Raw genomic sequence first — 12,050 nt, forward strand, 5'->3', positions numbered from 1 at the left:
CAAACTGAGGTTCTGTTTCCTTTTTTTTTTTTTTTGACCATGTCTCTAAAAATCCCCAACTTTCTGTTTTCAGCTAAACTCAATGAAATCTAGGTGGTTGCTGCTGACAATACTTCATTGTGTAATTCCCGGTAACATCAAAAGTATCGTAAATCAGTCGTACTACTGCGGGAATTTGGTTTGAGGCCGACAGAATATTCTGCTAAATAAGATGGAAGGCTACTACGGCATTGAAGATTTAGGCGATCGCCACTGTAATAGGATGAGCTTGTGCTGAATGGTCATAAAAACAAAATTGGATGTGGTTTGTGAGGTCTAAGTTTAGACACATGCCAGGTCTGAATTCTGGTCTCTGGCAGTTAACGTATTATATGTGATTACCTCCTCTCATTTGCCAAATCCTGCCCTCACTTCCTTGCCCCCCTCCCTTCCGTACTCTGTTGCCATCTTTGCTATGCTCTCCAACTCTCCGACTGACTATCATCTTCTGCCTCACTGAATCTTAGTTAACAGCTTTGGCATGCTTTTGGGTCCTGCTGTGGTGACAAAATGGTGGCAGTCGTTTCCAGGGGCAGGCCTGGCAGTGATCACATCCAGAACAGTTGGGTAGCTGAAGCTTGTAGGGAAAAGTAAAGCATTAAAAAAAAGTGTGAATGGTGGTTTAATATAGTACGCCTAATTATTGCAAGAATAAGTAAGCTCATGTTATTAAATGCTTGTATTTTATTTCCAAATTAGGTATTTTGTTTGACTTCATCTTTATCAGTATCCTCCGCCATGTCCATCTTTTTCATCCAGGTCTTGAGCATCCTGGCTTGGACTCGCAGTATGAGCCTTCCCCCTGGTCCTCTGGCTCCCCCTGCAGCAGTGACGGCAACTGGGGCAAAGTCCTAGTGGACGGAAGCACCGACAAATCCAATAACCCTTGTTCAACCAGCTCCTCTGTCTGGCCTCCCTCCTCCTCTTCATTTTCTTGCTCGTCCTCCTCATCTTCTTCTGGCTGCGGTTCAGGATCGGATCCTGAGTTGGCATCAGAATGCATGGACGCAGAATCTAGCTCCCCAGTTGGCTCAGAGAAAAACCTTGGCGCTATTGCTGCAAATACAGTGATGATGATGTCAACAAATGCTTCTTCCTCGGTGTCCTCTACAGCCTCTTCCCCAGCCTCCTCTTTGGGAACTGCTACCATGATGGTCGGTGTTACTGTGAATGGAGATGGCAACGGTCGTCAGGTAATTGGAGGTTTGGAAACCATTAGCAGCGCATTGGATGGAAACAATTTCACAGGATCATCACACTACTCCATAGCTGGGTCCAGCAGTATTGGCAGCAATAATATGAGTATCCACAACAACAAGATAGCCGGCAACAGTGGTATATGGGGTACCCAGTCAGGCAGCAACATGAACAGCACTGGTGGGAGTAACCCCTGCATTAATGGAGGGTTAAACTCAAACACTTTAAACCCAAATGCCAACCATGGTGCCTGGCCTCAGAATCAAACCCCAAGTCCAGTTTGCCAGGGCCAACGGCCTCTACAGGCCCAGGGGATGAGTTCCAAACTGGGTTTGACTGCTCAACAGGGCCCCATGCTCGGCTGGGGTGGCATGGCAGCTCCAGACAACAGCAGTATGATGGAAGACACTGAGGTGAATAATGGTACATCGAACAGCAAGGTGTTAGGAAGCAGCAGCAGTGGAAATGGTGGTCTGCAGCCTACCAACCTTAACACTGAATCCAATGGACCAAATAACACTATCATGATAAATACTACTACTACTACTAACACCACAATGACCTCTAGTCCACCAAACTCTACCGCCTCACCCCAAATTAGTGGGGATTGTTCCTGGGGCTCCATTGGAGGAGGAAATGGGGGTCCACTGGCCAATGGAAACCCATCATCTGCTCCCCCGCACCCCCAAGGAGAGTTGGGCAGTACTGGGGCCTTCGGTACGCCTTGGGGCACAGCTACCTACCCTGTAGACAAGGGCCACCCAAATGCAGACACTGTGAACCCCCAAATCTCCACTGCTGCTTTCAAGAGTAATAATAACCACAATAACACTGGGGCCCCACGCTGGGACCAGGGGCCCACCAATAACCCAAACCAGCCTCAGAGCAACTTGTCCTGGGGTGTTGGCTCCAATCAAATCCCAGGCTCTGCAGGCCAAACTCCAGGAAATGGAAACCAAACTACTATGGGCCCTCCAGCAGGGATACCTCGCCCCTGGGGGAGCAGCGCATCCTCTTCTTCCTCATCGTCGTCTTCTTCCACATCTAACAACAAGAATTTGAATGGAGACTGGGGATCGACAGCTTCTGGAAACAACCATTCAGATGCCGGAAGTCATAAAGGAAGCTCTGCTAACAATGGCTGGAAAAGCCTTGAGGATGATGCCATGGGCATGGGAGGAGCAGGTAGTGGAAGCCATGGCTTAGGAAGTGTCCCTGGAGGCTGGGGTCGCTCTGGAGGAAGTGAAGGAAGTGGTGAGAGCTCCGGAGGTCGATCTAGCTCAGACAGAGACAGCAACCAGTCTAAAGGAGGACACCGCAGAAAGGGTACCCATTCAGCTTCAGTACTATCAGCTGTGGCCCAGGCCGACGTGGACCCAAGGGTTCTGTCCAACACTGGATGGGGACAGACACCCATACGGCAGAACACTGCTTGGGATGTCAATTCTCCCGCTAAAAATCAGCTTCAGGGTTCCAGAGGAGATGAAAGAAAGCAAAATAGTGGAGGCTCCGGCTGGGGCACAGCAACTCCGGCAGCTCCCTCCCAGACCTCTGGAGGTATGAACATAATGTGTATGACGCTTGTCTTTTACGTGAAAATGTTGAACTTAAGCAAAAGTTTCTACTACAGAAACGAGCAATAGAATAAAATAATGAATGTACCCTTCATGTACTTGCAGGTTGGGGGGGTGGGCCAAGCAACTCAGGCCCAGATAGTGGAGGTTCTGGCTGGGGAGAGAAGAGACAAACTTCTGGGTGGGACAGCAAAGTCCCTCCTAATGGAGGAGGTGGGCAAAGTGGCTGGGATAATGGATCCAGTTACAAGAGCAGTAACAATAGTAACACCTGGAGCAACAACATTAAAGACGACAGGTTATTAATGTCTTTACTTTCAGCCATAACTGATTTTCATTTTTAAATGTCCTTCTTTGGAAGTCTTTTTTTTTTTATTTTTAAACTTTCTAATTTAAACTGTACTTACCATCTTAATTGTTTTTGTTTAGGTCCAATACATGGACTAATGCACCCAAACCGCAGCAGGGTTGGGGTTCCAACAGTGGAAACGGAAAAGATACTTGGCCCGGTAGTGTTGATGGTCCTCGAGCAGGGGCCAACAACCACTGGGGGGAACCTCAAAAAGGTGCAGGCTCAGCGGGCTGGGACAGCGACAGCGACAGGTCCGGCTCCGGATGTTGGAGTGAGCCAAGCCGAACCAACACCAGCAGCAGTAACACCTGGGTAGGCAGCGGAGGATCAAATACTCCAGACCAGAGCACTCCAAACCCAGGCTCCAACTGGGGAGACTCGGTCCACAAACCTAACCCTCAGACTAACAGTCAAAACTGGGGCGAGCCGATGAAGAACAACCATGGAACTCAGAACTGGGGAGAGCCAAATTCTAAACCCTCCGAGTGGGGAAAAGGTCCTGAATCCAACATGTCAAGAGGCAATCAAGGTCCTAATAAGCCAACAGGTAGTTATCTGGATTTTTCATCTTATTTTAATCTTTATTAGGTTGCATTTATTTTTTATTCACATGTTAAATAAGAGTTTTGACAGTAAAGCATTTCAGGGAAATAATAACTAATACTTTTATTTATATTTCAGGCTGGCTTGGAGGCCCTATACCCACAGTAGGTCAGAAGGAGGAAGTGTCAACTGGGTGGGAAGAACCTTCTCCAGAGTCGATCCGTCGGAGGATGGAGATCGATGATGGAACTGCAGCTTGGGGAGATCCTGGTAAACACTCAACCAACAATAAATCTCTTCTTGAGGAACAATTTGAAATGGTGGGTTAATCGTTGTCAACTATCAATCTTGACTTTTAGGTAAAAACAGCAGTGGAGGTGCCAACAAGTGGAACAGAACGAGTCAATCGGATCAGGAGGCCACCGGCCCATCCTCTCAGCCTCAGTCCCACCCAGCACACAAAACCATGCAGCATCTTAATGAAGAAAAAAGCTGCAGCTCTGGTAGGTTTGAATATGCGAATATACATTCATGAGCTGCAGGTGCCAATGGAACTTTGAGCATTGCTTTTTGGATGTTTTTAATGTTGAGGGACATGCAAGCTTCTGGCTATGACACGAGGCAGTCATTCAAATGCAACCGGCATGCAAGTACAAGCCCTCTGCTGCAGTGTTTGTCATGAGACGTCTCTGCCTTGACAATTTTAGAAAAAATAAATACAATTGAAAGGAGCCACAGTACAAAGGAAGCAAGCGGAGACGTGCACAAAAATAAACTATTCTTAGTCCGACCATGAACATGTTAGTCCAACCAAAATTTGGATGAAACAAAGCCGTCAACCAGTTGCATTTCCAGACTGTCGCTCTGCTCTAATAAGATACAGATTTTATAACCACAGCTATCCGTGTAACTTAAGGACAAAGTCTGAGCAGTTAAATTCAGCTCTACTTACTTATACCATGATCTTCCACAGAAAAAGCCCCCCCTCCTCCCCCCTTGCACTGTTGCCTTTGTCGAGAGGGCTTTTTGTGAAGCCAGTTGAGTCATCCCTTTGGAATGCTAAGAGCATCCATTTTTCTCTTCTTTCACCTTTTTTTTTCTTCCTCTTCCCTTTCGTTCTCGCCGGCCAGTTTTACAAGAGACGCACACAAACTTTTGTTGAGCTTCTGTATGAGAGAACAAGAGAGGCCGAGAGAGGCAGAGGAGATGTGCTGCCTCAGTAATGGGAATAGTTCCAGTGTAAGGTGGGGAAACCTAAACCAAGCAATGCAGCTTTTCTGTGGAAGGGGCCTGAGAAGGAAAAAGAAGGGCTTGTTAGTTATTCAGAGTTCCTGGTGTATGAGCTAATTGAAGCGTGGACAGATAGGAAGGGCAGGAAACTGCCCTGGGAGAGTGACATTTTGACTTATTTTCATTCATTTTGTTCGAACATTGAAGCAAAAATATCTTTTTAAACACTTTTTTTTTTTGAGGGTTAAGACTTGATTTTGGGGTTAAGTTAGGGGCAGAATGATGTTTGGGCTAAGTTTGGGCATTCAGTTGTGATGGTTAAGATTTGCGTAATATGTGTCTCATCTCGTATCTCAGTCTGCTTTGTGTGCTTCTTTGTGTGGAAGCCCTCATGTACATGCACAATTACAAGAGGAACTTGGAAGCCTGAAGCCACCCCATGATCTGTCCTATTTTTACTGAGTGGTATCCCTGGCATCTCCAGAAACTCCTCCTGTGAAGGGAGAAAGTGGTCGGTCTGGCTGGTCAGCTGTAACAAGAGCCTTTTGAACTCGGACATGCACTTTAAGAAATACATATACTCACATCTGAAAGGGTATATATCTAAATCAGCTCCTACACGGTCACGTTGACACAGAATTCCCTGGTGACATGAGCCACGGCCCTCACTTAAATTTCCATTCCCTGATTCCAGCAGAAATGAAAGTGAACTTTGGGAGTTAGGTCCTCTCACCCTTCATGTAATGCAGAACACTTTTCAGCTCCAAACAAACACCTGGTATCACCGCTCAAAGACCATCTGCTTCACTAACTGCCGGCGTTAGCAATGACATTGAAGCAGAAATATATTATTGCCGCCAAATACTAGTGATGTCTAAGACATGTATGAGTTTGCTCAACCTGTGTCATGGTTCAAATGGAAGACATTTTCTTTTTCCTTCCAGGTTGGGGTGAGACTTACCCCCAGCAGAAGGAATCCTTAACATGGGGGGAGCCTAAGGCTGCTCCACCTGTGACAGTGGACAATGGAACGTCTGCCTGGGGGAAGCCTGTGGACAGCAACACCGGATGGGATGAACCCAGCAGGGATAGCAGAGACTCTGGGTCTGGATGGGGCACCCAGCATAAACCGGGTGAGTGCACACTCACCTTTATCATCTTCAAAAATAAACTTGTGATGGAAGAGTTTCTCTGTAGCTGGTGTCTGTATGTGGAGCACTGTGTACATGAAATGTTCCAATATTGAGTTGCTACCTTTTCCCTTCCTCCTTAATAGCAACAGGTCCTAAGCCCATGGAGACATGGTGTAGTGAAGACGTTTCCATGAGCAATAGCTGGGATCAGGAAGAGGAGGTTGAGATCGGCATGTGGAGCAACAGCCAGCAGGACAACAGGCCTCATGACCAAAACACCTGGAACTACAAGCATAAAGGCTCCAACAGGGTTTGTGCACCTCCGCTTTCTACATTCAGTCATCTTAAACAGGACATTTAGCGAAGCTTATTATGGAGACAAAATGATTGCAGGTTTTTTAAATGATTAATTAATGTTTTTGTTTATAAGTCCTTAAGGTCTCATTTCTGTCTTGTTTCAGATGAACAAACCAGTCAACAAACAGGATGAACCCTGGATGAAACCTTTCATCAACCAGTTCAACAGTATGAATTTCTCTGTAAGTACTACCTTTGATTCACTCTTCAAATGGCTGAGTTGTGTTGGTATGCAAGGAATTTCTGATCTTTTCATAAAAGTTTTGTGAAGAAGAAAGAGCATCTGGAACCATACCAGAAGCATCAAACATTTGACTTGTAGTGTGTATGGAACAACCTTTGTTGCTGTTGCTACCTGATCGGAACTCTTAAGACCGTTTTCTGATTACTGATTAGCTTTGTTGTCTTTAAACCTGCAGCGAGACTCTCCTGACGACTCCATAAAGACAGGAGCAGGGATGGTGGCAGACAAGCGTATGGACATGAATAGTATGGGAGACTTCAACGGAGTCATGGGGAAGAACCCTGGGTCCCGACAGCAGCTCCACAAGGAGTCTGCCATGGATCGCAGTCCTTACTATGACAAGGTATGCAGGCTTTGCCATTTTTACGGTCATTATAGCGCTCAAGTCTGAAGTGTAACCAGTGTCAAACGTGTGGTTGGGGTGAGTGTTTTCTCAGCCCTGTTGTGCCCCTTGGTGGCTGCTCCATCACATTGCACGTGTGATCTTTGAAAGGCGCGTTTCTTCTTGTTTGCTTTATGTTGCATCATAAGTAATTCCCTGTCACAGTTCTTTACAAATTGCTGTGAGCTTGTTTGGCTTTGCTGCTTTCCTTCTGACACTGCTGTTTGGCTCGGCCTTTGTCTCAAACGTTCAACCTTACTAGTTTCTTTTTCATCCTCCCAACCGCTCCTTTTCTACTGTGCACACATCCTTCTCATTTCTCACATCACCCCTGCTGGTTCATGATTTCGTTTAGCTCGTCAAACTTCCCTACTCCGAACCTTCCATTTCCCGCCCCTACATTCTTCTCTTTCCTCCTCCATCTCCTTGACTTTCTCTGTAAAATTAACTCAATTTTCTTTTCTCCTTCCCTCGCTGTGCTTCTTTGGCTGCTGATGTGCTTCCTGTCCCTCTGTGCACCCCGGCATCTGCTTCTGCAGCTCTCTGCTTCTGCTTATGATAATCCAGCCTCTGATGAGCTCACCTCCAGTCAAAGCATGAGCCTTTCCCCTAGAAATTCTGCTCAGCCTATCCCCTGTCGCAACTCTGGGCTGTCCCCTTCCCTCTCTAATTCTGGGGCTGCTCAGCAGGTGAGTGTGGAAGGACATGGTTGTCTTTTTGTCTTTAGCCAGTTACCACAGTCTGCTGTCTACTGAACAGCCTATGATCACCATTTACTTATTGAACTGTTTTTGTGTTAAATCATGACGTACAAAACAAAGGTCAAAGTGTCTTGTTGCAATTTATAATAATTTGCTCGTGTTTTGTGTTTCCTCTGCTCAGAATGTAAACCCCATGATGGGTGGCAGCAGCGTAGCACAGGGCCGAGGCGGCCCCCAGTCCCAACCCCCACCTCAACCCAGTTTTCGTAACCAAGTGCCTCCACCCATCCTGCCCTCTCAGGTACTAAATGCTACACTTGGCTCTGACTATCCCCTGAAGTGGTTCTTTGCTCAGGAAATGAGTTGACATGAGGGTAGCTCCAGCTTTTCACTGCCAGAGCTTCGGCTGTCGAAACAGAAAGAAAAGGTTTGAAGTTGAGCTCTGGCTCCAAAAAGCACTGGAACCACTTTGGGTCTTTGGGTCCATTACAAACTGATTGCCCAAATCCGACGATATCTTTGGGAATCATGACCAAGAGGGTTTTTTTTGTTTGTTTTTTGTTTTTTCTTTCTCCTGAGCAGTCTTCTTAGTTTCACAGAAGTACGAGAATAAACACTCAGGAGTTTGACATATAGCTTCTCCAATGCTAAAACGAAATGTAGTGTCAGTCAGTGAGTCATTACTGGCTGAAGTGGATTCAAGAGATTTAACATTTTAGTCCAAACTTTGTCAAACAGATTTACCCAGCAAAAAAGGATGCAATAAATGTTCCATCCCCAAAGTAGATTGTAGATACAAACTTAAGTAGCATTCTATAAACTTTAACCCTCGTCACATTTGTATCCAGGTCCCTCCATCCCTGTTGAAGTACCCCGGAGGTAATGGAGGTCTGAACCCCCTGTTTGGCCCCCAGCAGGTGGCTATGCTCAACCAGCTCTCCCAGCTCAACCAGCTGTCACATCTCAACCAGATCAACCAGTTGCAGGTACAGATATACTGCCACAGATATAAATGCTATATTTCAAAGTAACTAAGCTTTAATTAGATGTGTAGTTTTTGACATTAAAGTTGGATTACAGACTTACAAGCTCCATATTTTTTTGACCCCCGCTGTATACTTCTGTTTACATTTTGTGACCCCCTTGTGTCTCTGCAGCGTCTTCTTCTGCAGCAGCAGCAGCAGCAGCAGCAGCAGCAGCAGAAGGCTCAAAACCAGAGAGCCATGTCTGTGGGCCGTCAGACTGATCAGGTGCGTGTCTCTTAACACCTTCTTTAGTTACACTAATTACACCTCTAGTTAGATAGTTATGTAACACTGCACGGTGTTCTCTAACCTGCCACCTCCTGTCCCCAGACACGTCCTATTGGTTCATCTCCATCAATGATGCAGCCACCACGGCACCTGGACCCCTCCCTGCTGAAACAGACCCCGCCACACAAACCATACCCAGACAACTACTTGTCCCAGAATGCCCCTGAGATGCAGAAGGATGCTGCCAGTCTTGGATCCTTCAGCAACTTCCCTTTAAGTACGTGAATTACTTTTTCTAAATGAAGTAAATTGTATCCCTATATTGAAGTGAAAAAAATCCTTGATTCATAAACCGGTTTGTACATTTAGTTGTGACTGACTTCTTCTCTTCCTCCAACCCCCACATTAGGCTTGAACTCTAACCTGAATGTATCCCTGGACATGGGCGTTGGTGGTGGAAGTAGTGGTGGTGGACCTGTGAGCTACAAAGAGCCACCCCAGTCCAGACTGAAGAGTCTTTGGGCTACTGACCCTCTGGAGCAGAACAGCAAACCTGGTACATATGAACTTCTTAGTGTTAGTGGCAGTGCCTGCTGTTTGAGCAACAATTACTCTCATGTAGAGCTGATTGAATGTGTTGATTGTTTCCAGGGTAATGAGGAAAAAACCTTAGTCCTCACGCGCTCTAGAGACTTGAAATTTGCATTTGCTTAAAGATGTTTTTTTTTTTAATAGAAAACAAGACCTGAGGCTTTAATTTTGTTCCCCACCACAGTGCATGTGACTGTATCTGTATTCTTGTTTGTTTTTCCCCTCAGGTGCTATGTCGTCTGGGCTGCGTCTGGAGGACTCTCCCTTCTATGACTTCCTGTCTCCTGGCACATCTCACCTGAGTCCTCCTGGCCAATCAATAGGCTCGGTCGGCGATGGCTGGCCGCCCCGTGCCAACTCCCCCCCGCCCCATGGAAACACTGTCACCTGGCCCCCAGGTACATGCTGCCCCGTGCCCCCCCCACACACACATGCAAACACTCTGGAAATGGCTCATCTGTGTGTGTGCTTGTTGTTTGCAGAGTTCCGGCCCGGGGAGCCTTGGAAAGGTTACCCCAACATTGACCCTGAGACTGACCCTTATGTGACCCCCGGCAGTGTCATCAACAACCTCTCCATCAACACCGTCCGAGACACAGACCACCTCAGGGACAGGAACAACGGTGGGTCTCGCACAAGCTGTTTTTTTTTTAATCAGCTGAAATTTTAAAGCATTTTTAGATCCTCTGCCTTGGTGAATATCAAACAGCAGGGCAGATACGCTGCAGAATTCTGTCAAATGCGACCGAGCCCGTCATAATGTAAAAACACGCACATCCAGACACTAACCCCCCCCCCCCTTTATGCTTTCCAGGGCCATCCTCATCACTGAACACCACGATGCCTTCTAACAGTGCCTGGTCATCCATTCGTGCCTCCAGCCTCACCAGTACAGCACAAAGCACTTCAGGTAGATATGAAATTCAGCCAGTATGATCTTTTTCTCCCACTTCTCGAACCAAACAATAGTTGGAGAAAATATTAAACTCAATCAGAGTGACAATCAAATAAATTCAGTTTCCTGTAAAGGGTGATGGAGAATAGTGAGATGTTTGAATCTGACAGCAGAAAGAGGGTTTTTAAATCTGTTCATGCTTGTTTTAAAAGCTGTGTTCCTATTTTCTCTGAGAACTTTTGAAACATTTAGAAAGAAGACGCTGAGCCAACATGTAAAATGGACTGCAGGTTGTGAACATGTTTTATTCTTCTTCTCTTCCCTCGCAGCTAGACCCAGTGAGTCAAAGTGGTCTCCTGGCGGCGGTTCTGTGTCCAACTCATCCCTAGCCCACGAGCTTTGGAAGGTCCCCCTGCCTCCCAAGGCGCTGCCAGTAGCAGCCCCCTCCAGACCACCCCCCGGCCTCACCGCCCAGAAACCCAGCCCTGCCCCCTCCGGCTGGGATGGCTCTGCTCTGAGGCTGGGGGGCTGGGGCTCCACTGAGTCCAGATACACACCTGGTGAGAGAGGAGCAAAGACACCATGCCTTCTGCTTAAGATTCTATTGTAAAATATGTAAAAACCAATTTTATTAAACAATCCTTTGGTTTGTTGACTCGGAGACCAAAAATATTGCCTTAGTTATTAACTTGACATTACATTTTAATTAGCTTTAAATTAGAGTCAAAGTATGCTTGGTATGATCTCGACTTGTCTGGTAAATCAGATGATGGCAAACAGTGAAATGCAACAGCTTTGCATATTTTTCTTTACCTCTGGCTGATAAAGAATTGGGACTAAGTTCTGATGGACTGTAAGTAGACTTCTTGTAATCTGCGATATCTCTGTTATATTCACTGCCACGAGTGTGACAGTTTCTGTGCTGTGGAAATCTTGGACTTGGATGTCTGTTAGGCAAAAGCTGCTCCGCTCCAGTTGTTCTAACTTGATGTACATAGGACCAGTGTCACAGAAATCAAAGATTCCTGATTCTAATCGTTATGTCCAAAATAACATGGTATCTCATCAGGATTCATTTGGTGTTCCTCGTTTTTCCTAATAGACATCCTTTTTCCCCCCTGAGCAGATTTCTGATTGCATACTCTTTTGTTGTCAGGTTCCAGTTGGGGTGACAGCAGCAGCTCAGGAAGAACTCAATGGCTCGTATTGAAAAATCTCACACCTCAGGTACTCACATGAACGAAAGTGGCACATGTTATTTGTTCATTTGGAACTGAATCTAATGGCTGATTATCAGCGCTGTTATCAATTTTTTTTTCTTTCTTTTTCTTTTTCCTTTCTTTTGTGGGCTTCGGTTTTGTAGATTGACGGCTCTACGCTGAGGACCTTGTGCATGCAGCACGGCCCTCTGATCACATTCCACCTCAACCTGCCGCATGGTAACGCTGTGGTTTGCTACAGCTCAAAGGATGAGGCCGCCAAGGCCCAGAAGAGCCTGCACATGTAAGAACATGAGACACGAAACACACTCCAAACCTTCCTTTTTAGTCTTCACTATT

At 46.2% G+C, this 12,050-nt stretch overlaps 1 protein-coding gene across 4 annotated transcripts in view; it reads left to right on the forward strand.

The window, feature by feature from the left end:
• LOC140272728 (trinucleotide repeat-containing gene 6A protein-like) overlaps positions 1-12,050 on the forward strand; it is a 34,459-nt gene that overhangs the window by 16,030 nt on the left and 6,379 nt on the right. For all 4 annotated transcript variants that reach the window (XM_072368135.1, XM_072368136.1, XM_072368137.1 and 1 more), the window contains 20 exons: positions 799-2,793; positions 2,916-3,108; positions 3,240-3,709; positions 3,844-3,975; positions 4,065-4,208; positions 5,880-6,068; positions 6,212-6,378; positions 6,530-6,607; positions 6,845-7,012; positions 7,934-8,053; positions 8,601-8,738; positions 8,910-9,002; positions 9,108-9,282; positions 9,415-9,561; positions 9,824-9,994; positions 10,079-10,219; positions 10,411-10,506; positions 10,821-11,051; positions 11,648-11,718; positions 11,855-11,994. In XM_072368135.1, the coding sequence (XP_072224236.1) occupies positions 799-2,793; positions 2,916-3,108; positions 3,240-3,709; positions 3,844-3,975; positions 4,065-4,208; positions 5,880-6,068; positions 6,212-6,378; positions 6,530-6,607; positions 6,845-7,012; positions 7,934-8,053; positions 8,601-8,738; positions 8,910-9,002; positions 9,108-9,282; positions 9,415-9,561; positions 9,824-9,994; positions 10,079-10,219; positions 10,411-10,506; positions 10,821-11,051; positions 11,648-11,718; positions 11,855-11,994 (5,059 nt within the window). The remainder of the gene's footprint in view (positions 1-798; positions 2,794-2,915; positions 3,109-3,239; positions 3,710-3,843; positions 3,976-4,064; positions 4,209-5,879; positions 6,069-6,211; positions 6,379-6,529; positions 6,608-6,844; positions 7,013-7,933; positions 8,054-8,600; positions 8,739-8,909; positions 9,003-9,107; positions 9,283-9,414; positions 9,562-9,823; positions 9,995-10,078; positions 10,220-10,410; positions 10,507-10,820; positions 11,052-11,647; positions 11,719-11,854; positions 11,995-12,050) is intronic.

The sequence above is a fragment of the Leuresthes tenuis genome, unplaced genomic scaffold (genome assembly GCF_036924035.1).
Source record: "Leuresthes tenuis unplaced genomic scaffold, fLeuTen1.0.hap1 SCAF_17, whole genome shotgun sequence".
Lineage (NCBI taxonomy): Eukaryota > Metazoa > Chordata > Actinopteri > Atheriniformes > Atherinopsidae > Leuresthes > Leuresthes tenuis.